General features: G+C 51.4%; 1 protein-coding gene across 12 annotated transcripts in view; it reads left to right on the top strand.

Annotated features, from left to right (window-relative positions):
• Window positions 1-26,458, top strand: part of XXYLT1 (xyloside xylosyltransferase 1) — a 103,193-nt gene that overhangs the window by 68,967 nt on the left and 7,768 nt on the right. For all 12 annotated transcript variants that reach the window (XM_050963934.1, XM_050963935.1, XM_050963945.1 and 9 more), the window contains one exon: window positions 43-175. In XM_050963934.1, the coding sequence (XP_050819891.1) occupies window positions 43-175 (133 nt within the window). The remainder of the gene's footprint in view (window positions 1-42; window positions 176-26,458) is intronic.

Below are 26,458 nucleotides of genomic sequence, written 5' to 3'. Positions count from 1 at the left end.
TGTCACCTCGTGTCGCTGATTTTTCCTCTCTGTCTCTCCTAGAGATAGAACGGATAATCCAGCTGGACTTGGACCTGAAGTACAAGACCAACATCCGAGAGCTGTTTGAGGAGTTTGACCATTTCCTGCAAGGAGCCGTCATTGGGATAGCCAGAGAGATGCAGCCTGTCTACAGGTACGGCAGTGGGCGTGGCACTCAGCAGAGGCGGGGAGACAGCAGCTGGTGTCCCTGTGCTGTGCTCGCGGGGAGACTTACTCTGCAGAGCAAAGTGCAGAGATCCCATGAGTCCTGCTTACTGGGGCTGTGTGTTGGGGCTATTCAGAGGCTGGTGTCTGCGTGTGAAGAGAAACATGCAGGACGCTGTTCTTTGCTGAAGGCCTTAACTCCATGTGTCACTTTGGACAGAGCGGCCAAAACTTGCAAAGCTGAGTTCCTGAAGTCCGTACATAGGCTCCCTGGACATGACCTGGCTCCCAGAGGAGTCGCTCCCAGAGGAGTCACTGTGACGTCTGGGTGCTAAGGCCGCTTTTCTTTAGGTGCCTACGGCTGGATTTAGGAGCCTAATTCTCGGCCACCCAAAACCTTGGCCACGAAGATTCAGTTCTGTCAGAGCAGCAACATTTCCCCTGGCCGAGGTGAGTGCAGGTGTGACAGCTGCATGTGTGTTTTGCTAGTCTGATCATTGAGCCAAACTAGGTTCTAATCACAGGTTCTGCGCAGCGCGGCCCTCCTCCGGGCCTCTCTGCTCCCCGCGGGGGGCCGGGGGCATGGCATCGCGGTGATGCTAGGTGTAAATGGGTCACACCCTCCACTGCCTGCACTAACTTCAGACCACGTCCAGTGCTAACAAGTGACCCCAGCCAGGGAATCACTGACCCCAAACTTGGAGCACCTCCATATTAGGAGCCACTCTTGGTGCCTTGCACTTGAATTGTTCTGTGCCTGCAGTGAAAAGAGAGAACCAGAGGGAAGAAAGTGAGGCTTTGAATCGCCTGAAGGGTCCTGCTGGAGTGCTGAGTGTACGGGCTGGGATATATTGACTTGCATGTTGTGTAGATGTGGATTTCTCACATGTGCTGGAGGCTACTGCTCCTGCTGGTGCTGATATCAGTTGCAGTCGATGATTTTTGTACTGAAAAATGTCCTTTGCTCTAAGACACATTTGTACGAATGCTGGAGGCAACACGTTGCTAACACTCTCAATAATTTTGCTTTGCAAGCTCGCCCCAGGTGGAGAACCCAGGAGTTTGAGGCACGGCCTGCTCCAACAGTGCCAAAAACTTTTCCAGTCACAGTCACAAGGCCTGGCAGGGGGCAAGCTGTGATGAACTAGGACTGTTTTTAATGTTTTCTCTGAATACTGTTTTGGTGCCTCAGTGTCCCCATAGCAGTTCTTAAGTATCTGGCAGAGCAAAGGGCCAGTGCACCTAAATGCCTGGCACTCTGTCTCCTAGCAACTGATGGCCTGGGCCCCTCCTCTGCAAAGGTGCCAGCTGAAGGTGTTGGAGACAAAGGGATCAGGTGACCTCCTGGCCCGGGAAAGGGGCTGAGGAGAGAGGAGGGGCTGGGAGGGGTTGTTAGTCTGGAGCTGGCTGGGGTCAAGGGTGGAGGGCAGACCTGGGGGTCTGGCTCACTGCCCCCCAGAATGGACCCAGCCGAGGGGTCCGGTTCGCTGTACCTACAAGCTCTGTTTTAGACCCTGTTCCTGTCATCTAATAAACCTCTGTTTTACTGGCTGGCTAAGAGTCACATCTGACTGCGAAGTGGGGGTGCAGGACCCTGTGGCTTCCCCAGGACCCCACTGAGGCAGGCTCGCTGTGGGAAGCGCCCGGAGGGGCAGAGGATGCTGAATGCTCCAAGAAGAGACCCAGGAGGTGAAGACGTGTGAGCTTCTTGCCCTAAACAAGTCTGCTCCAAGGGAGAGGAGGCTCCCCAAAGTCCTGCCTGGCTTGGTGGGGAGCAGTTCCAGAGCATCGCCCGGTGACTCCGTGACACAAGGAAATGGCATTTCCAGTGTTCTTGTGTTGGTTTCTCTGCGCTGTTGCTGAGTGAAAGTGTCACATAACCAGTGGGGAGCCTGGCTGGGTAGCTAGTGCCTCCGAGGAGCCCCTGGCTGACCCTACACACCATGTAGAAATCGACAAAGGAGATTAGAGAGAGAAACGCTTTTCCCTTCTCCCTATCCCTGACACACAGCACCTCGGATCACTAGAACTAAAGACGTTCACATGGCTTCAGATCTTTTTAAATATGTGTAACAGCTTCCAAGAGCACTGGGATTTCTTTAAGGAAATGTGACTGCTTCCAGTGAGAGTCACTGGCCTGGGACTTGGCCTGGTTGCTAAAACATCGTAATCCTCTTGAAATGATCTGGATAAAGGGGTAAATAGTGAGGCGGCAAAGTTTGCAGATGATACTAAACTACTCAAGATAGTTAAGACCAAAGCAGATTGTGAAGAACTTCAAAAAGATCTCACAAAACTAAGTGATTGGGCAACAAAATGGCAAATGAAATTTAATGTGGATAAATGTCAAGTAATGCACATTGGAAAAAATAACCCCAACTGTACATACAATTTGATGGGGGCTAATTTAGCTACAGCGAATCAGGAAAAAGATCTTGGCGTCATCGTGGACAGTTCTCTGAAGATGTCCACGTAGTGCGCAGAGGCGGTCAAAAAAGCGAACAGGATGTTAGGAATCATTAAAAAGGAGATAGAGAATAAGACAGAAAATATTTTATTGCTCTTATATAAATCGATGGTACGCCCTCATCTCGAATACTGTGTACAGATGTGGTCTCCTCACCTCAAAAAAGATATTCTAGCACTAGAAAAGGTTCAGAAAAGGGCAACTATAATGATTAGGGGTTTGGAGAGGGTCCCATAAGAGGAAAGATTAAAGAGGCTAGGCCTCTTCAGCTTGGAAAAGAGGAGACTAAGGGGGGATATGATAGAGGTATATAAAATCATGAGTGATGTAGAGAAAGTGAATAAGGAAAAGTTATTTACTTATTCCCATAATACAAGAACTAGGAGTCACCAAATGAAATTAATAGGTAGCAGATTTAAAACAAATACAAGGAAGTTCTTCTTCACACAGGGCACAGTCAACCTGTGGAACTCCTTGCCTGAGGAGGTTGTGAAGGCTGGGACTATAACAGCGTTTAAAAGAGAACTGGATAAATTCATGATGGGTAAGTCCATAAATGGCTATTAGCCAGGATGGGTAAGGAATGGTGTCCCTAATCTCTGTTCGTCCGAGGATGAAGATGGATGGCAGGAGAGAGATCACTTGATCATTACCTGTTAGGTTCACTCCCTCGGGGCACCTGGCATTGGCCACTGTCGGTAGACAGATACTGGGCTAGATGGACCTTTGATCTGATCTGGTACGGCTGTTCTTAATGTTCTTATGTTCTTCTGTGTGATTAGGGGCCATCTCCAAGCTGTGCCTTGGCTTCATGTTGTGAGTCCTCTTGCAGCATGAGCTCAGTGGGATCATGGATCTGGATTCACATGCTGATGTGCTCCTCACACAGTAATTGTCCAACGTGGGTGTCTCTTGGCACCGTTTAGTAACTTGTGCTCAGAAGGAAACCCTGAGTGAGGTCCCGTTTCCTTTTCAGAGACAGAAATGTGGGTCAGGTTTCAGGTCATCAGTGAGGTGTAGGAAATGGATGTTTTCACTTCCTTGACTGAGTGAGGCTGGTGGATAACGAGGGGCCGGGGTTTCCAGGGCTGTCACCCTTCACTACTGCAAATCCCAGCAGCTGGAAAGTGAAGGTAACAGAGTTCTGGCATCCCGCATCACAGCCAGAGCTGAGTGTGCACCCATGAGGCCCAGAGATTCACAGAGCTCCCCATGGCACCTCAGTAAGTAGCCGCTTGTTCAGAAGAACCCAGCGGTTGAGAGCTGAGCCATTCTGACAGCTTGGTCTCGCGTGATCAGGGTGACATCGCCCCGGAACCTCAAGCGAGTTCCAAGCTGCACAACGTCAGTGGTGATGCAAGACTAACCAGTGCAATGGGAACCTGATCCATTGTTTTAAAGGAGCTGAAGGTATGTCAAGGTCTTTTCCTATCCCTGCAGCCATGCCCATCCGCCACTCGCCCTCCTGCCAGGTTTACAGGGGTTACAAACTCTTATTTAAACATAAGAACATAAGAACGGCCGTACTGGGCCAGACCAAATGTCCATCCAGCCCAGTAGCTTGTCTGCCGACAGTGGCCAATGCCAGGTGCCCCAGAGGGATTGAACGTAACAGGCAATGATCAAGTGATCTCTCTCCTGCCATCCATCTCTACCCTCTGACAAATAGGGACTAGGGGCACTATTCCTTAACCAACCTGGCTAATAGCCATTGATGGACTTTAAAACCAAACCCCACCCATGCTGCTGTGTGAAAGAGCCACACGGACCGGGAGACTGGCAGGCCAGCTGCTCGTGGACACCACGGTACACAGTAACCGAACCCAAGGGATGTGTCTCTGCCGTGCTCACCGCTAGTGACCGTACACGAGGCCTGTAACTTTGGCAGGGAAGAAACGCTTCAGACAGTGGCCTTGAGTTTGATGAATCCCATCAACTTCACCGCAGCTCTTGGGACAGACAAGCCTAAAACACAAACGATAAGGACGGTGGTATGAGGGCAATGCCAGGCTCCTTCGTGTGCAGAGAGAAAGTTGTTATTGAAGAGAGGTGCAGGGGAGTGATCTGAGCGCAGACCAGGGAGCGGTGCTAGGCTGGCAGACCAGGTGCCAGCTCATGCCAAGGTCCCCAGGTCCCAATTGAGCACAGACGCACCCACAGCTCTGACTGGACTGGCTCATCTGGGGCTATGGGTTTGGTGTTAGACTGCACTGAATGCTTGGGAGTTGCTGCCTGCATTAATCTCACATATTACCTTGTAATATGGGATGCAGATATTCTATTCAAGCATTGGTACAGTAAGCCCTTGTGACTGCGTAATCACCAGACAGGGGAGAGACAATTAACTAGTGTAAAGTGCTGGTCTCCAACAGAAGGTGTTACATCCTGGCCAGCGGGGAAGGCCCATTGACACCAGATGGGCCAGTGGGGGACGTTAAAGAGGACAACAGACTTTGTTGCTCTGTTTTTCCGCCACCCCAGTGAAGATGAGTCTTGCAAGTGGCTTCCTCCCATCAGCTGAGTTCACAGCCCAGGGCACATGTGGGGATGGGAATTAAAACCCCTAAGAAGGAGGACTAGACTCTGCGGGGCAAGGTTTCTAGGAACAAGGAAGAGAACCCCAGTGCTTAGCTTGGGTTAGCCCTAAAGGACATATAGAGCCTGCCTTTTATAGAAGCTTCTAGTACCTTGGAAGCTTAAGACTGTAGCTCATTTGTGTATGTACATTTACCTGCTTTAACCTTGTTCTTTACACTCTTGTTTCCTTTTCCTATTTAATACATTGGTTCATTATAGGATTGGCTACAAGTGTGGTCGTTTGGTGTGAGATCTAAGGTGCAATTGACCTCAGGAAAGTGGCTGTTCCTTTGGGACTGGGAGTAACCTGAATATTGCTGTGATCCGTGGTGTAAGGGCCCATCTATCACACCTGGGGGGCGAGACAGATTGGAGTCCCCAAAGGACTGTCTGTGACTCCAAGTGAAGACTGTGATAGTGGCTGGGGAGTTTACACTTGCTAATTGGTTGGTGAAATCTAAGTGTAGAACTCGCAACCAGTCTGGGGTTTGTGCCCTGGTTCCTAACAGTCTGCCTGGAGCTTGGTCGCCATGCCCTAGAGTCGCTGCAGGAGCCCCCAAATTCTAATCACAGCACAGATCTAGGTGAACTTGGGCAGGTCGCTGGGGCAAAGCTCCTTTGGGCGCCCGTAGACAGAATTCCAACTCTGTACTTAGGCACCTCTCTAGAGGTGGCCTGATTTACAAAAGAGCAGAGCACCTGCAGCTCCCATTGACTTCAGGGAGACCTGAGCAAGGGCTTTGCTGAATTATGGCCTAAGAAAAGACTTCAGGCTTTGGCCTGTTCTATCTGACTCCTTGGTGTGCTGGGGGCCAGAGGGCACTGCTACCCTATGGGTACTGTTTCTCATCTCTGAATGCAGCAGGAGAGTGCACGTCTACCCTCAAATTCAGCCATAACGTCCTGCCTTTAACAGCAGTAGTCCCTCGCTCTGATACAGCATTTTTCGTTAGTGAATAGCAAACTGCTTTGCAAAGTGGCTCAGCATCATTACTCCCTTTGTGCCTATGACGCATGTGGCTGGCTTTCTGCAAAATGCGCTCAGACTAAATGAGTAAAACAGGTCGCTGTGGTGTCATTTCCAGATCCCGTTTGAGGATGTCCTCTCGAAACTAAAATTCACATAGAAGCAGTGCTGCTCAGAATTTGTCATTTTTTAAGGATCTGGAATGTTCTGATTAGTACTTAAGGAAATTGATTTAATTTGGCCTTGTCTGTTCAAAAGATGAATCTCAAATTTCACTGTAATCGAGGCTGAGCCAGATCCTCACCGTGAGATGCCTTGATGAGTTGTTTGTACCCGATTGGCTTGCACTAGGGTTCTCAGGCGGAGCAGCTCAGCTCCCCAGACTAGAATTGCTGGTTGTAATGAGTGTGCGCTCAGGGAACGATCAGAAATTAACAGCTCTTCATGTCTCTTTTCATTTGAAATGTTCAGGGCCACCCAGAGGGGGGGAGCAAGTGGGGCAATTTGGCCTGGGCCCCGCAGGGGCCCCCACAAGAGTTTTTCGGGGCCCCTGGAGCGGGGTCCTTCACTCACTCCGAGGGCCCCGGAAAACTCTTGCGGGGCCCGGGCCCCCGGAGCTTCTTCTGCTCTGAGTCTTCGGCAGCAGGGGGTCCTTCTGCTCCCTCGCCGCTGAATTATCGCCGAAGTGGGACCCGCCACCGAAGTGCAGCCAGGTCTTCAGCAGTAATTCGGCGGCGGGGGGTCCTTCTGCTCCGGGACCCGCCGCCAAAGTGCCCTGAAGACCCGCGATGGGAGTCCCGCGCCACCGAATTACTGCCGAAGACCCGGCTGCACTTCAGTGGCAGGTCCCGCTTCGGCGGTAATTCTGCGATGGGAGGCCCTGCTGCGGGTCTTTGGGGCACTTCAGCGGCGGGTCCTGGAGCGGAAGGACCCCCCCCGCCACCGAAGACCCCAGGCCCCCTGAGTCCTCTGGGTGGCCCTGGAAATGTTAGTAACGGGCATTAATAATTAAATCTTCTTCTGAGGAGAGCCCAACCAGACCATGTGCGCTGCTGGCTGGCCGGAGCTGTGATAAACTCAGCGCTTGGTGCACAAACATGGCGTGGATTCTGCTCCCGTGTCCAGTCTGCATAACAGACAGGCAGCGAACGGCAGGCTTGTGCCCAAAGGACACATGCCGATGTTTAAGATTTGTTATTTAAACCATGATTTAAATCACTAGTCAGGAAGACTCGATTTATTCATGGTTTTCTACATAAGAGTACATTCTTGTTGGTTGTTATAACCTTAATACGTATTCTTCACAACTCAAAACTATAGGTTTCATTTTTAGAAGGTACACACTGTACATTTTTAAACAGTGATTTATTTTGAAAACTTTTCAGATTAGTTTTACAGCTGTATCAGAAAATGAATGTTTGGTTATTTCATTTACCAAAGGTAATTGAAGCAGATATTTATGAAGTCATTGGGAGGCGAACTATCTCCAAATCAACAGGTTAATCATTAGTATTTGAAGGATTTTCTTGCCATGCGGTATTAGGAGGAGAACATCACCAGACAGACATTTAAATTGTTTTATTTAACTAAAGCAATGTTAAGTATTCTGGATTTTTTTTCTTCAGCAGCAAACATATATTTTAACAAAACAAGCATATGTCCCTCGCTTCTCAAATTTATCTCCAAACCTCTTCTCCTTGTCCAGATCTATTCTACCCTCAACCATCTTCTATTCATTGAACTTTTTGAAACTTTGCACTTTTAGAGAGCTAAGGGATTGACTATGTACACAAATGTGCAGAGGGACAATAGGACTGAGGTCTGTTATTTCTCACCTCTATATATTATTTATCTATTTAAAAACATTTTTGCTGTTAACAAGCATGTTATCTCCGGAGACACAAATCCACAGTTTGAGAACTGCAAAACTAGGCATCTCTGATGGTATCTGCTAGACTGAGCACTGAGTCCCATTGGGGAGATAGAAAGATTAACCTAAATAATCTATACGGAAGCCCCTGGAGCCCCCTACAATTGGGTCCCTAATCCATGAACTATTGGAACTCATTTACAAAACTTTTCTTAAACATTACATGAATATATTGTCTCATAGTACACAATTAGAATTTATAATCCCTATTGCATGATGAGATATGTTTGAGCTATAATGTATCTTAAGTAAACTATCTTTAGATAGTTTTTTCCTAAAAAAGTATTTCACCAAAAAAATCTGATTTAAATAAAAAAAAAAATCAGTGACTTTTATCCACCCTGTTTATAAGTGTAAATGGATTTTTCTTAATATTGGAAATTAAAGACCCAGATTCTCTCCTGCTCTGAGTCTCTGTGCAGCAGGCAAGAGGCTGGGGGCTACCTGGTTCTCGGGACATAGCCCTGCCACCCCCAGCCCTGGGGCTGCTCTCACCTGTGCCCCCTGGCAACCATCCCCCCGGGCCCAGATGCCATTGGGGGCTAGGCGGAGTGCAGCAGTCTCTGGCCACACACCCTCCCTTCACCCTAAGCCAGGGGTGGCATGGGAGCTGGGTGCTGGATAGGCCTAAGAGTGCCTGGCACCTGGGGGTATTTTTACTGTGCAGAGGCCTGTGCGACGCCAGTGTCCTGCTTGCATCCTCATGGATGTGAGACGAGAGCCAGGGCAGAGTGAGCTGCATGCACCCTGCCTGGCAAATCGCCAGCCGGCTGTCCCTGAGCTCCTGCTGTAGCTGTGTGTTCCCAGGGAGAACACACAGGCCAGGAATAACCAGTCTTGACTGTCAGGCCCCCGGCTGAGTTTGCCGGGCTGGCAGTGAGAAAATGTCTTATCTATAATTAGAGCAAATTTGCTCTGATTGAGAGAGACTATGTGCAGTCACAGTATCATTTGTTCTCTGACTTTGGCTCCCACCCTGCAGTCGAATCCATTCGCCCATCCAGAGAGTCATGACTGTGGTACCGGGGCCCATTTTTGCGCACAGCCCTCCTCGTTCTCCGTGGTTGGTGAAGCCAGCGGGACCATGTGGGGAACATGTTCTGGCTAAACGGATCCCTTTCCATGTAACGCCCTTTGCTTTTTTAACAGTTTTGTGAGTGGAACTGACATGAAGAGGGCTGTTTGCTGCGCCCTGTGATGCAGGTGCATAGCTCAGGGAGAGGAATGGCAATGGGATATGATGCTCCGTTGTCACCTCTAGGTCACTAGTCCGAAGCTGGCTCAGTGGCCACATTTAAGCCCTCACTATTTGACCGCTCCGCAGCAGCCTGGGCCGAGTGAGCAGGAGCTCTAAACCGGTTCTGCTATTGCTAAGGGCCTACCGAATTCACAGCCATGAAAAACACGTGGAATCTGATCTACCCCCGTGAAATCTGTATATTATAGGGTTAAAGCACACAAAAGACCAGATTTCACGGAGGAGACCAGCATTTCTCAAATCGAGGGGCCTGACCCAAAAGGGAGTTTGAGGGGAGTCCCCAGGTTATTGTAGGGAGGTCGCAGTATTGCCACCCTTACTTCTGTGCTGACTTCAGAGCTGGGCGGTGACTGTTGGCCAGGTGCCCAGGTCTGAAGGAAGCAGTGCAGAAGTAAGGTTGGCAATACCATCCCATTCCTTCAGAGCTGGTCATCCAGAGAGCGGCGCCTGCTGACTGAGCACCCCGCTCTGCAGGCAGCAGCACAGAAGTAAGGGTGGCAATACCACACCAGGCCATCCTTATTTCTGTGCTGCTGCTGGCGGCGACGCTGCCTTCAGACCTGGGCTCCTGGCCAGCAGCCACCGCTCTCTGGCCACCCAGCTCAGAAGGCAGCGCCACCACCAGCAGCAGCACAGAAGTGACGGTGGCAGAACCACAACCCGCCCTACAACAACCCTGTGACTACCCCTCCCCAACTCCTTTTTGGGTCAGGACCCCCTACAATTAAAGCACTGTGGAATTTCAGATTTAAATTGCTGCAATCATGAAATTTACTATTTTAAAAATCCTATGTTCATGAAATTGACCAAAATAGACTGTGAATTTGGTAGAGCCCTAACTATTGGGCTGGATACAGGAGTCACTGGGCAGGGGGCTCTGGCCTGTGTGATGCAGGAGGCCAGAGTGGATGACCTGTGGTCCGTTCTGGGTATGAATCTATGAGCATAGCACTCATCTCCCCTGTGTCTGCAGACAGGGACCTAGACACTGTGCTCCCCTCGGGGGACCCCTACAGGTCAGGGGGGTGGGGAGTTTGCCATGCTGCTGTACCTGTTCTGGGCACATGTGGAGGATTTCAGTGCCCAAAGCAGTAAATCCAGCTCCACCTGTCGTCCCACGTTAATACACCACAGGGACTAGCTACAGAGAGTGTGACGGTGTTGCATAGTCAGATTTCAAGGTTAACGTCAGACTGAGGTCATTGTACAGTGTTAGCAGTGTAGACTTCAGGAGTCCGTGTGCATGGAACAAAATGTGACTGTTTTCTGGTAATGTCTCAGAGGGAGAATGTCCCTGTGTGGGGTGGCTGATGCTGGAGCACCCTTTCTGGGTAGCTGTGGAGGATGCAGCCTGCTAACCTCTCTCTGCAAGTGATCTTGTAAAGGCAAAGTTGTGGTTCCTGGGCCAAGTCCATGAACGATTGGCCATCCCCGGGAGGACTGAATAGGGTGTGGTGCTTTACTCTCTGCTAGCAGAGGAAAGCCCCGGCATGGTAGCAGACTGTGGAGTGGTGTCCAGCGAATATTCATGGCAGTGACAGGCCAGTAGGTGGTTATTTATTTCCCTATTTCATGTTTTCACATCAGTTTTTGCTTCTGACCGATCCTCGTGTTTGGTTTGGATTATGTTGTTTTTATCAATATTAAAAAATCAAGACGCCCCATCCTCAAACCATCCAGGGTATGGAGAGCTGTAAGGTGGCCAGGGCACCCACTCCTGCAGAACCCCTCTCGCTCATTAGCACTGAAACCCCCTTTGGTGAAAGACATGGCAAACAGAAATGCAAACAAACAACACAAGAACAGTAGCTCGGAGCCTGGTGCTGCCGCCGCCAATTCTAAGCAAGACAGAAATGGTGCATTATTTATACAGAAAAACAAGGCATCAAAACCGCAGCCAGGCCCTTTCTCGTGTGCCCTGTGACCCAGGGATGGATTGGAGGTGCTGCTTGCAGCGTCTGCGGCTGTGCTGGCTACGGGCCTGGAGTGCCCTACTTTTTCCTTGTGGTTTCCTCCCTGCCCCCTTGCAACTTTGGCAGTTCCCTTTTGTGACTGTTTTGCCCCTGTGGTTGTGATGCTGCTGCAGCCCCAGAGTGACGCTGATAGAGTTGCGTTTCAGGGATTGGCCTCAAGTTGCCTGCCCAGGGTTCTGCAATCCATGTCCAGCAACAAGGCGCAAATTCGCATTGGATCAGATAGTGTTTTTGTAAGCAGCGGCCCGTGCCCAGGACCGTGTGCTGTGGCTCTGCTTATGCTAGGAAATGCAGTGCCTCTTGTGCAGCTGCACTTGTGCTAGCAGTGGTGTCAGCGCACTTGCAGACAGGGCTCGGGCATCTTTAGCAGCAGGTCACGAAAACCTGCACTGGGCAAGGCTAAATAATACAGCGGTAAAAACGCCTGCTTGCTCACAGCTGTACAGAAAAACACACAGAGAATCCTGTAGTATAGACAAGACCCTAAAGATGCCTGAGTTCGTACCATCAGTGGGTCTGGGGTTACCCTTACCCATGTATTTGTCAGATTTCCGTTGACCCCATTCTCCCTGTCCATCCGGAGTCAGATCACCTCTGCCCTGTTGCCTGTGATCACATGTTCACACTGTCTTACGAACCACCAAACTAGATGCCCAAAAAGGCACAATCCCACAATTGAGGAAGAAGGCCATGCTGGTTAAAAAACTGACCTGGTTTAGAGGGGCAGTGAAGGCAGATATAAAAATAATAATATATGACAAGTGGAAAATCAGAGACGTTGATAGTAACGAAGATAAATCAGAAGTTAGGAATTGTAGGAAATTGATAGGGGAAGCAAAGGGACACAAGGAGAATTCTATGGCAAGCAGAGTTAATCACAGTAAGATGGAGTTTTTAAAATATATTAGGAACAAAAAGAATCCCAATAATAGTATTTGTCCATTAGTAGATGGAAATGGTAGAATTTTCAATAACAATGCAGAAAAGGCAGAAGTGTTCAATAAATATTTCTATGCTATATCAAGGGAAACAAGAGATGATGCAGTCTCAGCATATGGTGATAACACTCTTTCCATTCCACCAATATCTCTGGAGGATGTTAAACAGAAGCTACTAAAGTTAGACATTTTACAATCAGCAGGTAACTTGCATCCAAGCTCTTAACTTAGGAGCTTGCTAGACCGTTAATGTTGATTTTCAGTAAGTCTTGGAGCACAAGTTCCAGAAGACCAGAATATTTAAAAACTGTAAATGGCCTGACTTGGATAATTCTAGATCTGTCAGCCTGACATGGATAGTGGGCAAGAAAATGGAATGGGTAATATGGGATTCAATTAATACAGAATTAAAGCAGGGTAATGTAACTAATGCAAGTCAACATGGATTTATAGAAAGTTTGATAGATTTAGATTATAGTGTTGATATAATATACTTAGACTTCTGTAAGGTGTTTGACTGGGTACCACACAACATTTTGATTAAACAACAATTAATTAACATAGCACACATTAAATGGATTAAAAACTGACCAACTGATAAGTCTCAAATTGTGACTGTAAATGGGGAATCATCATTGAGCGGGTCCCACGGGGACTGATTCTTGGCCCTGTGCTGTTTAAGATCTTTTTCAATGATCTGGAATTAAAAATAAAGTTGCAGATGCCACAAAAATTGGAGGAGTAATAAATAATGAAGAGGACAGGTCACTGATACAGAGCAATCTGGATCGCTCGGTAAACTGGCCACAAGCAAATAATAGGGGTTTTAGTACGGCTAAATGCAAATGTATAGCTCTAAGAACAAGGAATGTCGGCCAGATGTGCAGGATAGGGGGCTCTTGCCTGGGAAGCAGCGACTCTGGAAAAGGTTTGATGGTCCTGCTGGATAATCAGGTGAACACGAGCTCCCAGTGTGATGCTGGGGCCAAAAGAGCTAGTGTGATCAACAGCGACAACATGGGCTAGGACCCACAAATGGGGGAATCTCGAGTAGGAGCAGAGAGGTTATTTTACCTTTATATTTGGCATTGGTGTGATTGCTGCTGGATCCTGTGTCCAGTTCTGGGGTTCACTGTCCAAGAAGGATGTTGATAAATTGAAGAGGGGTCAAAGAACAAAGAATTAGAGACAGGGCCTTATAGTGAGAGACTCAAAGAGCTCAGTCTGTTTAGCTCAACAAAGAGAAGGTTACGGGGTGACTTGGTGACAGTCTAGAAGTATCTGCATGGGGAGCAAAGATTTAACAATGGGCTCCTCAGTCCAGCAGAAACAAGGCCTGACAGGATCCACTGGCTGGAACCTGAAGCTAGGCAAATTCTGACTGGAAATAAGGTGTAAATTTTTAACAGTGACAGTAACTAACCACTGGAGCAAGTTACCAAGGATCGTGGTGGAGCCACCATTGCTGACATTTTTTAAATCAAGACTGGATATTTTTTCTAACGGATCTTCTCTGTGTCGGAGCCGTTCTCTGGCCTGTGTTATCCAGGAGGTCGGTCTAGCTGAGCACAAAGTTCCCTCTGGCCTTAGGACCTATGAATCTACACAGACAGCCCCTGCCATAGTAGATGTGGGGTGTTTAATCAGAACGATTTTTTCAATGCTGAAGTGAAATGTTGCTGTTCCCCTGCATGCCTCCCATGTTCCTGCTCACTCCAGCCATTTGCATTTTTGTTTTCTGGTTTTTAGGCTTTGTAACCATAAAATGCTTTCAGTGCAGAGGCCAGGATCTGGAGCACTGAGCTGCTGGGCAGTATCAGTACAAATGCTTGCGGGAAATGTAATAGTAAGAGAGAAGCAGATAGGAAACGGCCCAGAGCCTGCACTCATATCCTGCAGAGTTAGGGGAAAAACCTCCAAACAGCAAAACAGGATGGTGCTGGAGTGTTGCCAGTCACTGACTCATGCTGAAACAATGCCTGGGTGATGTTTGTGTTGGACAGACGCGTTTCCAGAGCGTGACAGTCTCTCAGCCTCTCCGAGAGCAAGTTGCGGAGCCTGCTGCACTGGCTGGGGATGGCTCCTGTCCTGAGCAGTGCTGGCTCATGTCGTGCTGCGGCATGTTACTCACAGGTGATGCTCTGCATGTTTAGCTCTCCCCTGGGCTCCCAGCAGTGTGGCCCAGCCATGCCCTGGCAGGTTTGCTTTGGCGATGGAGTGGACAGCGCAATATCGACTTAGAGGGGTGCAGATGCTGCTCTCTGTGGCATGGATGCAGCGTGGGTGGGAGAGGGTGTGGGGGGCCTGCACGGGTCCCTCCTCTGGCACACTATTAAATACCATTGAAATGTAAAGCTGGGTGTGTCCCATCCACTTTCCTGAGCTGGGCTCGCCCTTTTCTGCCAGCTGCTGCCATGTTCTTTCCATGGCTCAGACATGCTGTACTTCCTGTCTACTTGCATCAGACACACAGTACAGGGGATTACCGAGATCTCTGCAAGACTGGCCACAGAAAGGGGCTGATCCGGCCAGGTGCTGAGCACGCCCAGCTGCCCTTGGCTCCAGTGGGAGTTGAGAGCACCCAGCATCTGTGCAGGACCATGCCTTAAGCTAGAACATGCCAGTAGGTTTGTAATGGCAGCACTGGTTCTGATGCTGCCAGGCCTTGGTCCCCAACAGGATGTTGGTTACACAAGGACTGTGTGTGTGAGGTTTGCAGGTGGGGCCCCTTAAGGACAGTCAGGTACCTAGGCACATGTTCTCTGCATGTAAGGGGGCTAATGACTGGGCTGAGGCAGCTGTGTTAGCGCAGGGGATTGTGGGGGTGGCTTCAGTCAGCCCCGAGCAGATGGGGTTCTGCACAAGGAAGCACTTATGCAAAGTCATAATCTTAGTTACAAAGCTCATTGCACCTGCTTAGCATTCCAACTAATCAGGTGTGCTGCTTGGTAACGTGCGCGCCAGCCGGCAGAGGGCTGGTGACGATGCTCTTTCTTCATCCTGCAGCTGGGCTTCCCTGCCAGCTCCTGAGCTCACTTAGAGTGATTATCATTTATTATTAGCATTGCTGTGGTGCCCAGGAGCTCCAGCCATGTACCGGGCCCCGTGGTGCCACGGGACAGAAAGACGGTCCCTGCCCCCAGAAGCTACAATCGAGGTATGACACAAGACGCAGCCCGCCGGGGAGCACTAGGAAGCAGAGGGACATTGGTTGGCCGGAGAGGCAGCGTCTCCGGATGCCAGTGGCCTGACCATTCCAAACCCTCCCACCCTCTGGCCACATGGCTGCATCAACAGCCCTCTTGGGTATGCAGGCAAACTCCACAGGCTGCAGGCGCAGAGCCAGGAGTGACAGGATGAGGATCTGACAGGAGATGCTGCTTGGCTCACAGCTAGACCCTGACCCCCTGCACCAAGCTAGGCTTCCTAACAGGGTGTTAAACTGAGCTGGGGGGCAGATTCCCGCTCCAGGCCATGCAGCAGGGCCTCACAGCTACAGCGCAGTCCTGGCCCCTTTGCGCCCCCTCCACACGGGGTTGGGGACGTGGAGCCGTTGGGATGGGGAGCTGTGGTGGATGTGCAGCCTGTCCCCGGGCAGCGGGATCACGTTGCTGTCGCCACAGTGTGTGGGGCCCTGCCCGTCAGTGCACGGGGCAGAGCCTCATTGTCATAGGTGAGCTGAAAGATGCACATGGTGGGGAATGTCCAGTCCTGACTGCTGTGACCCCACCTCCGAGGAAGAGCCCAGGGCTGCTGGTCTCCCTCACTGTGCCAGACCATTGCTGTCCCGGCTTGCGCTTTGCACTTCCCTTCGGTGTGCTTCCTTTGGCAAGCACCAGCCCTGCTTATCTGTGGGGAACAGCCACCTGCTGCGAGAGGAGGCAGCCCTCGGGGCTGGAACCGTCCCTGGGGGAAGGAACAGCCAAAGCCCAGAGCGTGACTTCCCATGTCAGCACATGTGCTCATTGCCATGTGGAGCCTGGGGCTGGGACGTGCTGCTTTGCAGCCAGCGGTGGACAGAGCACAGCTGGTTCTGTGACTGTGCCACGGCTGAACTCCGGGGGTGGCGGGTCTGTGGGCTGCGATGCTGGAGGCTTTGTGCACGACTGGGAAGTACTGTCCCCGTGTTCGCAGTGGGGAGGCTGTGGCAGAGAGCGGGGCGAAAGTGTCTGCACTGGGGCTGCACTGTACATGCCCTGCCAGCAGCCATGGCAGAGATGCCGACTGCAGATTTTCCTGCCTGCTGGAGGGCGGCAACTCACCGCTGCCTGAATCCCAAGTGTGGACAAGAGCTGGGTGATTTTCAGAGCAACCTGGTGGGTCTGCGAATGGAAGGTCTTCTCCCTGGGTCCCTGCGCAGAACCAGCAGCCTGGGCTGCCTCTCGCATTGCAGGGCTAGTTCGCCAGCAGGACAGCAGGGGGAAACCGCTGCGTTTCCCTGGGCTCTCTAGGGTCCGGATGGCACGTGGTCTCCAGCAGCAGAATGCGGCCAGAGCAGTATGGCCTGAGCCACTGATGGGGGCAGCCCCAGAATGGATCCTAGCGGGCGATTGCCAAGGGGTCTCTGCAGGGCATTGGTTGCAGGAGCATGCTGGCTGGCGTGGTTCGTGGCTCAGATATGACAATAATCCCCTGATTTGATGGGTCACCAAATCCTGCTGATCCTAGCGCCATCCCTGCTTGGAGAGTCTCTGCCAGTCACGTGGATCTCAATGGGGTGGACAGAAAATGACTGGCACCTGCAGGCTGCAGAAACGGGGCCCAGCAGCAGCACTGCTGGCCCTTTGCAGATTCATACACAGACAGGCGTGTAATAGCGAACCTGGAACCCCCCTTAGGCTCCCCTTTTCCAACCTGAAAAGTCCTAGCCTCTTTAATCTCTTCTCATGTGGGATCAATTTCAAACCCTTAATCATTTGAGTTGCCCTTCTCTGAACCTTTTCTAATGCCAGTATATCTTTTTTGAGATGAGACCACATCTGTACACAGTATTCAAGATGTAAGTGTACCATGGATTTATATAAGGGCAATAAGATAGTCTCCGTCTTATTCTCTGTCCCCTTTTTAATGATTCCTAACATCCTGTTTGCTTTTTTGACTGCTGCTGCACACTGTGTGGACGTCTTCAGAGAATTGTCCACGATGACTCCAAGATCTCTTTCCTGATCGTTGTAGCTAAATTAGCCCCCATCCTATTGTATGTATAGTTGGGGTTATTTTTTCCAATGTGCATTACTTTACATTTATGCACATTAAGTTTCATTTGCCATTTTGTTGCCCAATCACTTAGTTTTGTGAGATCTTTTTGAAGTTCTTCAGTGTCTGCTTTGATCTTAACTATCTGGAGCAGTTTAGTATCACCTGCAAACCTTGCCACTTTGCTGTTTACCCCTTTCTCCAGATCATTTATGGTCCTTGTGGCCTGTCTGAGTCCAGCCAGATCATTCTTCCCAGCCGTTCCTCCTCCTGGCAGCGTTGGCTGCTGCTGAGCGCTGCCAGCAACACCTGATGATTCATGACAGGCTTGCCCAAGCTCCCAGCACACATGAGCTAGGCATGCAGAGGAGCCATCGGGAGATCAGCCACTGCAAGGCTGCACATTAATTTGCAGTCAGTGCTGCCGTTCTGTGTGCGGGGAAGAACAGAGTCTCGGAATTGTTGGGCAATTGCTCCCTAGAAGAAGCAGCCAGAATTACAGAACACCCAGTGCCTTTAGAAACTGGCAGGAGACTCCCTGATTTGCAGAGAGCAGCAGGAGCTGTACCGTAAGCTTTTGATCAAATACCCCCTACGATAGGGCTGTTTTGTATCCCCTCCACACTGCGTGCGCCTCCGTTCTTACATACACTGCACGGGGTGGGGGAGGGTGGCATTATGTGTATGCATCGTGGGGCAGCGCTGACTGAGCAGCTGCCCTGGGATGTTCTTTTTTTCTGAGTCCAACACTGACTTTATTTTTTTTGTAGCTTTGGCAAAAATTGTATTCACCTGTTTTGGAGAATCCCAAGTGCTACAGAGATGATATTTCTCACCAGCTGAGAAAGCTTCCGATAACGTGTGGGTGTGCGTGAGTGCTTGGACAGGTCAAGCTGTTTTTTTAGTAAAAGCCCCCAACTTGCCAGGCATGGACTAGGGCTGTGAGCCTGCACACAGACCCTTGACGGGGTTGGGATCTGAGTGTGCGAGGCCTGGCAGTCATCAGGACTTGCTTAGTGCTTGCTCCTGGCTGGATTGCATAAGTTCCCAGCAGCCAGTTGTATCCAAGAATCAGAGGCCATGTTTCAAAATACAGGCATGAAGGGCTCTGCTTTTCTCATCATTCAGGGCAGCTGCATCTCCTCTCTCTCTCGCTCTCTCCTCCCACTCCTGAGATGGTGCTTATCTGTGTTATTACAGACATCGTCTGCATGTAATGTGTTCAGTGCATGTTACTCTCTGGGTAACTAGCGGTAGTGAGGAGATGCTCTCCGGTTGCTTTGCCATGCTTCTATCTGATCTAAGCTCTGTCCATGTGTCTAGGTTTTTATACCACACTCATGACCGTGGTGCTTGCATACAGGGCCTGGAGGGGGCAGGACTCTCGGGGTGGCAGAGAACTCAGAGATCACCATTTCGTGCTGCTCTGGCCTCGCTGGCCAGCTCTCAGCTGGACCCACTGGGCAGGTTTCGGACTTGGAGAAGGACCCAGTGGAACCAGTAACGGCTCTTGCCTTGGAAGATGCTTTGTGCGTAGCCAGCACTTGACGGCGCTGTGGCCTTATGATGAAGTGAGAGTGGTCTGGCTGTGTTCTGTGAATGCTGAGGGGGAGTATTGACCTGGGAAGGTTGCAGGGGAGTTGTGCTGGGACTGCCTGCATTGGGGAAGGGAGGATACCTGAGCATGTAACCTGAGACCCCAGGACGGGGGTTGGAGGCCAGGTAACACCTCTGTCCGGGACACTGGACAAAGGACACAAAGGCTGGGGGAGGAGCCGGAGGAAGGCCAGAAAGGAGACGGCTGGAGGGAGTTTCAGTTTGGAGCTGGCTGGGAAATGGAGAGGGGCACCCCGACGGGGCTTGGGCTTCCCAACAGGGCTGTGGCCTCCCTGGAGCCCCAGAGTGACCTAACTAAAGGGGGTCCTGTTGTCTGTGCCTGCAAGACCTGTCCTGGCCTGTGTTCCTGTCTTCTAAATAAACCTTCTGTGTTACTGGCTGGCTGAGAGTCCTGGTGAATCACAGGAAGTGGGGTGCAGGGCCTGGTCTCCCCCACACTCCGTGACGAGCCTGCAGAGCGCACGGCTGAGGTGAACTGTCGTGTGATCTTGCCGAGGGGAAAGGATGTGGATTGTGCAGGCCTGGCAGCACCCAGAGGGCAGACTGTTGTCGCTAACTGAACAGACAGTCCCTGTTTGAAGGCAGAAGGCTATTCCCACCCCCTGCGCCTCCCTATGGGAGCTCAGCCTGCTCCTGGCAGAGCTGGTAAAGGCCAGAGCCTTCATCTTTGTGCACCCAAGACTTGATGAGGGCTAACCCCGCACAAAGGAAATACCAAGCCTTAAAGACCTGCAATGGAATCAGTGTTGGTCAAACTGCCCTTTGTAATCATCTCACTGAAAGAGTTTTTGATCTGACGAGGCCCTGGAGACACTAGGAAATCTTAGCCCCTTGGGAAAACCTGCCCAAAATGATTCGCATTTGCCTTGAGAAAAGGGGCGTGTTGCTCCCTCATCTGTGTGAACCTGCAGCTGTCCGTCCCTCCGCATCTCCCCTGGCTCTGGCCTGGAGGCAGAGGTGGTCAGGGTAGACTTTGTTGTGTTGGGGCCTCCTCCAAAGCCCACCGAAGTCAGCGGGAGTATTTCCACTGACCTCAGTGGGCTCTGAGTCCAGCTGTGTGTGTGCACTACTGGCGGGAATGTCCCTGTGCGACCTGCCCCCGCGGCAGCCCCATGCCTGCTCCGACAGCCCAGGCCGGAGAACAGGCAGCACAGACCCAGGGCGGAGCTGCAGGGACCACTGAGCATGCTCAGAAACAGTAGCTCTGTGGCGAGAATGGAAATAAGGTGTCAATTTTTGCTAGACAGAGTAATTGACCATGGGAACAACTGACCAAGGGTCGTGGTGGATTCTCCATCATTGGCAGTTGGGTGTTTTTCTGAAAGCTCTGCTCTAGAAATTATTGTGCTATACAGGAGGTCAGACTAGATCAGCGGTTCTCAAGCTATGGGTTGGGGCCAGGGCTGGTGTTAGACTTGCTGGGGCCTGGGACCCAAGCCTGGAGCCCAAAACCCTTCATCTTTGCCCACCCCCCATTCTCCTCCGCCCAGGACAGTGGGGCTCAGGCTTTGGCTTTGCCCCCCCTGCACAGGGCAGTGAGGCTCAGATGGTTTCAGGCTTTGGTCCCTCCTCCTGGGGTCAAGTAGTGATTTTTGTTGTCAGAAGGGGGTCGTGGTGCTATGAAGTTTGAGAACCGCTGGACTAGAGGGTCACAATGGTCCCTTCTGGCCTGGGGGTCTGTTAAAAGCACAGCACTTCCTCATTTGTAGCACGTAGAAAAATCTCTTGTTGACTTGAATGGGAGCAGGTCCTAAGCAATTACTGTACCATGGCCCTTGTCGTCTCTTCCTGGCAAACCCGTGAAAGTTGGAGGGATTCGGGGTGCACAGGCGATGGAGATCTGGGGGGTGTGGGTGAGAGAGAGAGACAGACAGACAAACATCTACAATATATGGAAATATCCGTTTTCACCTTTGAGGATAGTCTTGGTGATTTAACAAGAAGCCATGCTGTATGCCAGGACCGTCGGTCTGCCAAGCAGTGGTAGGTTGTTTATTTCTGAGGCAGGCAGCTCTGAGGTAGGACAGTCATCTGAGCTGGCCGGGCAGAAGCACAGAGCGCTGAAGGAAATATGGGAGGAAGCCAGGCCAGCGACTGTGTGCTCAGCCAGCAGGGGAAGTCCTGGTGGAATTTTTTATCTAGCCTTCCTGGGCTGTGTGCTTTGAATGCTGGGAAGTGCTATTCTCCAGATGTTTCCTAGCACGTGGAGGTTGTGTTTATAAACAGTTGCTCACAGCAGAGCCCCTCTGCAAGGGGTAGCGCTCAGCCAAGGGAGCACAGGGCTGCAGAGTCCTTAGCAACACTTGACCATGTTTTGTTTTGGTGTCAAGGCCCCTGGGCTGCCCTCGTGGCCTGGCTTGGTCTGGAGCCTTTTTCCTCTTTTGAAAGGGATTGTGGAGGCTACTGAAGCTGCGCCATGATCAGGCCTGAAGTTTAATGAAGGGCTGAAAGTTTCTCCTCTCCACAGAGCAACTTCCTGCTGCTTTTCAGCCTAGGGAGAGCGCAGGGCTACTGAGGTCTGTCCTGCCTTTGCCGAGGGCTCCCTGGTGGCCGAGAGAGCTGGAGCGGTCACGGGGCAGGGCGTTGCTCCCCCGTCGGGAAGGGGTGTCACTTTGTTGACTCCACAGGCCAGATCCTGGCCTGGCGTAACGCAGCCTAGTGCTGTGGAGGCCAGCGGGCGCAGCCGAAGGCCCAGCCCCCAGAGTTTTACACAGTCTGAGAGAAGGGCCGGTAGCTCTCCCCTCACTACCGATGTACCATGGCCAGAGTCCGTCCTCCCAGTAACAATGGGATGGGCTGGTGTGCAGGGTACTGCAGGCTGCAGCACTGTAGCCCCTACGAACACCTGAGGGGTGGAGACACTGAGGCCTGGCCCCGCTCCAGGGAGCTCAGGGTGTGTGTGTGTGTGTGTGTGTCCCTTTGATTTCAGTGTGGTTGGCTCAAGGCCAGTGGGCCTGTCTGCACCAGGAAGTTAATTCGGATTAAGGTGGGGTGTGACTTTAAAGTGGACGAACCCCCTGTGTGACAAGCCTTTGGTGTGACTGAGACGTGGGCACGTGACAGCATCTGGCTGCAGACGTGTGGCTCCATCCTCCATCCGCGGGGTGGGGGGGTGAACAAACGCCCCCACTATCAAAGCATCCCCATGCAGGCCGTACCCCTGAGCCCCCACGAGAATCTCCTCTGGCCTCTTCCCTGGCTCCTGGCACAGCGGATGTCACAAAGCTGTGAGCTGCAGAAAACACACTTACTGGATTACAGCCCGCCAGGGACTGGGGCTTTCCCTGCATTCCCAAATGCACACAAAAGGCAGCTTCCGCCTGGCCGGGACATGGGTCCTCTCTGCTCTAGCTGTAACCAGGTGGAAGGACTCTGGGGTCCCCAGGGCCCCGGTAAGTTCCCACTTTTGGTTGCCCTTTGCTTATCCCATGAATTCCAGAGTCTCCTGAGCACATGGTGATGGGATTTGGTCTGGCCTGAGAGGAAGGGCTAAAGCTGCAGTAGCCAGCTAAGCGGTAAGCATGGCAGCAGCCCCCCCAGTGGGAGCACTGCAGTGTTACCCAAGGGCGGGGCCCAGCTGGGGACATCCCACCCAGCAGGGACGTCTTGCACTCACAGGACCGAATGGCCGGCAAGCGTCCGTCTCCTGCCGGTGATCCTGAGAGCCTCCGAAAGCACTGCTGGGCCTTGAGCTACAGTCCTGTGTAGCAGGGACGTGCTCCTGCAGGGCACAGAGCAGGCTGCAGACTTTGGCTTGCCCGGGGCTGTTCACAGAGGGTGTGATGCTGAGCAGCTGCACGGGACCCAGACGGGCCACGCTGGGTGGATTCTCACAGCTATTTTCTTTGTTCCTTTCCATGTTGTTCTTCCCCTCAAGGTGCCTGGCTCAGGCACCTGGTCCCATTAGCCTGGCCACATTTCATTTCTTCCTGGTTTGCCTGTGATCAGGGGAGCTGTGTATTCTATAGCCCTGGCATGTCCCACTGGTTTGGCACTCGTGCTAATTCCGTCACTTCCAAACGTTTCCATTTGTTTCCCCCCCTCCCTCCATCAAAAAGCACCTGCAGCAGCGTTGCTTTTAAAGCAAAAACAAAGCACGTTGGAAGGAGCATTCTGGAAAAGTTACAGCTGGCCCTGTGGTTAGTGGAGAAAAATACCAAGCCGTGCGCAGCCTGGCTGGAGTCTGGGGAGGGGAGGAGCTGGGGCTTAGGCCTGATCTTCCCATGGAAAGCTGACGTGCCTGGTTATCAGATATGGAAAGTTGCAGCCCAGAGTCCTGGTGGACAGCTGGGCTTTCGCTGTCGTGTGTTCTCTGGCGTTCAGAGTCATTTGCCCATGTGGATTTCAATGCAATGGTCGGGTTGGGTGAAACGCCATTTGTGTTGTGTTTTACTTTGCTGTCAGTACTGAGCAATATGAGGCACCCACCTAGATTTCCTTCCCTAACGCTGAAGTTTCTGATTGCAGGAAGAGAAGGAAAAGGAGTTTAGGGATGAAAATCCTGAGCATCTGCCAAGCAGCTGTGTTTAATAGCTCCTACTGATCAGAGAAGTCAGCAGTGCTCAGGGGCCAAGGCGAACACTAGTTGTGACCGTGTATCCGCCTGGAGCACTCCCAGGCACATGGACTCCAACCTACCTCTGTGCTCCGGGAATCACCAGGGTGAATTAACCGTTTAATTACAGCCTGCCAGTAGCTATGCCAGGCACATAGCAAACATGCTCCCAGAGCACTAGCAGCTGCACTTGCACGCCAGATCCATGGTATGGGGGAGCTGCACCGCCTGCCCTGCAGGGCCTGTGTGTGTATTTGGGCATGTCCATGCCTCTCCAGAGCTCTGTGAGCTTGGGCCTGATCCTGCAAAGACTTACCCCTCGCAGGGAACTAGCTGCACTGAACCACCCAAAAAGGGATCAGACTCCGAATGCGCGATGGAACTGCCGGTGGCGTGCGCTTTACTTTCCGGACAGTGCCCTGGCGAGGCCGCCTCTTGGACCGCTGGGAATCGGGGAAATTTTACCAAATCCGGTAGAATTTTCCTCCCATACTCTGCAGAAATTTGGGTGTGGTAGGGAGGGGAATTTCTCCTGCAGATTCTCTCCAGTGCTCAAATACTGGGTAATGTTTGTCCACACAGACAAGTCTGAGTGTAAACTCAGGTAGCTGACTTTACCCACTTTTTGTCTGGGGAGTATGGAGTTTAGTTTGTGTTAGTTTAACCACTTACATTTTTTGTCAGTGCACCACCACTGAGATCGCATTGATTTGGCCACAAGGACTCCTCGCTGGTTTCTCCCATTCTGGTTTCCTTTAAAGAAAATCAAACTGTTCCATCCCCCTTGATCTTATCCCCTTTCTCCATGGGGCGCGCCCTTCGGCTGAGCTCCCTCTTGCCAGACTCCTAGCTAGAGAGAACCAGATGCCACAATTAAAGGAACCGTTTGGCAGAACACTCAGTGACAGTGAGCGCTGCACAAGAGACTGTGCCAGGGGGGCGACAGACCACTCCAAAGCAGCTGTTGGTTGGATTTGAACCTGCACCTGAAAGGTTTAAAGCTGTCCACGCTCTCCCCAGCTACCTTGCTGCTGAACTTTTTATTCCCTTGTGAACAGTGCGGCCACACACGCTGGTGCACACACTGTGACTCTACCTAGTACATAGCAGGGCAGGGGAAAGTAACGCTTCCTCATCCAGGCTTTGGCTCAGGATTAAACAATTGCTGTTTGTTTGTCCACCAAAAAGCAGGGTATTGTTCTCTTCCCATTACTGCATCTGCATTTACCTGGATTAGCGGCTGCACGCTAATCCACTGGGGAATGAACAGTGCTGCTCTAAGACTGATTTAGTCATTTAAAAGAAATCTGCTTTTCTGCCAGGTTGAGCTGGGACTGGGTCCCGTGGGCAGCGCAGCCGAGAGATGAGCGGTGCTCTGGGTTGCGGCTGTGTCCGTGTTCCTGTTACAGCAAGCTGTTTTCAAGGATTATAATCCAGCTCTTCCACTGTCGCTCTGGGCTATACTTCAGCTGTCGAGGGCTCAGCACGTTTCTTTAAAATAAAAATGTGAAACAAATGATCAGTCCCATCGCTTGTGAGGTGCCACCTTCCCCTCTTTGTGTCTGGCTCTATCCCTTCCTCTGCTCTGCTGTTATATTCTCTTGTTTCCGTGTGATGGAAGCTGATTATTTTCATTATTATGCTGGAGCGCTCAGAAGAGAAGCTGGATTATATAATACATGGAGATGGGCTGGAGCCAGCAGCGGCTCCAGGCACCAGCGTTCCAAGCGCGTGCCTGGGGCGGCAAGCCACGGGGGGGTGCCCTGCCGGTCCCTGCGAGGGCGGCAGTCAGGCCGCCTTTGGCAGCACACCTACGGGAGGTCCGCCTGTCCCACGGATTTGGCGGTAATTTGGTGGCAGGTACACCAAAGCCGCAGGACTGGCGGACCTCCTGCAGGCGCGCCACCGAAGGCAGCCTACCTGCCATGCTTGGGGCGGCAAAAAATCTAAAGCTACCCGTGGCTGGAGCCCCAGTCTTGATCCAGAGGCCCTGAACATTGAGGAAATGTCGCTCTGGAACTAAGCTTTGGGGTGCAGGTCTGTATCTAACAAGGGCTGAATCAGACCCTGCATGATGGGGAAGCTTGGTTCTGGATCCAATCTTTGCATCTTGGGCCTATCTCGAACTCTGTGTAGTCTTGTATTTTCTTTCTCCTGTAAGTGCAGCGTATACGATGCGATGCTGTCTCACACCTGGTATTTGCTTGGTGTACTAGCACTCAGACAGACTGACATCACTGTGGCCTGCGTGGTGCTGTCTGAGAGATCTCTGTGCTAGCCACGGAGCCTGATGGAGAAGGGTTCCATTGTTTTCTCTCTTTCCAGCACTTTGGATTGCACTGATCCTCAGACCTACCAACTGCCCCATGACCCTTTGCTGAACAGGCCACCCCCATCGTCGCGTCCATTCTTCCGGCTCCGAAATCCCAGACGAGGGTTTGGGGTAGAACTGTTCAGAAAACGGAGTTTCCCTTCCATGGGAAATGGCCATATTTCAAAATCGTTTTCACTTCCACATTGGAAGGAAAGGCCAAAGTATCAGAAATATTCACAAAACAAAAATTCCCAAGTTTCATATTGGAAACGCCTAGATGGAAAATTTTGCCTTTTCACTTGCAAAGAAATGGCTCGATGTTTGGAACCGACATTGATTTGGCTGACTGGAAAGCTGAAAAGTATTGTCTCCATTGACGGTTTTGACAAAGCCATGTGTTCTGCCGGGAGAACGTTTCCTACCAAGAATGCCTGGTCGCTCTGGCCTTGGGCAGTGGCTCCCATGCGCTGCCGCCGCTCT

This window comes from Gopherus flavomarginatus, chromosome 8 (assembly GCF_025201925.1).
Source record: "Gopherus flavomarginatus isolate rGopFla2 chromosome 8, rGopFla2.mat.asm, whole genome shotgun sequence".
Lineage (NCBI taxonomy): Eukaryota > Metazoa > Chordata > Testudines > Testudinidae > Gopherus > Gopherus flavomarginatus.
This window is presented reverse-complemented; position numbering and strand designations above follow the sequence as displayed.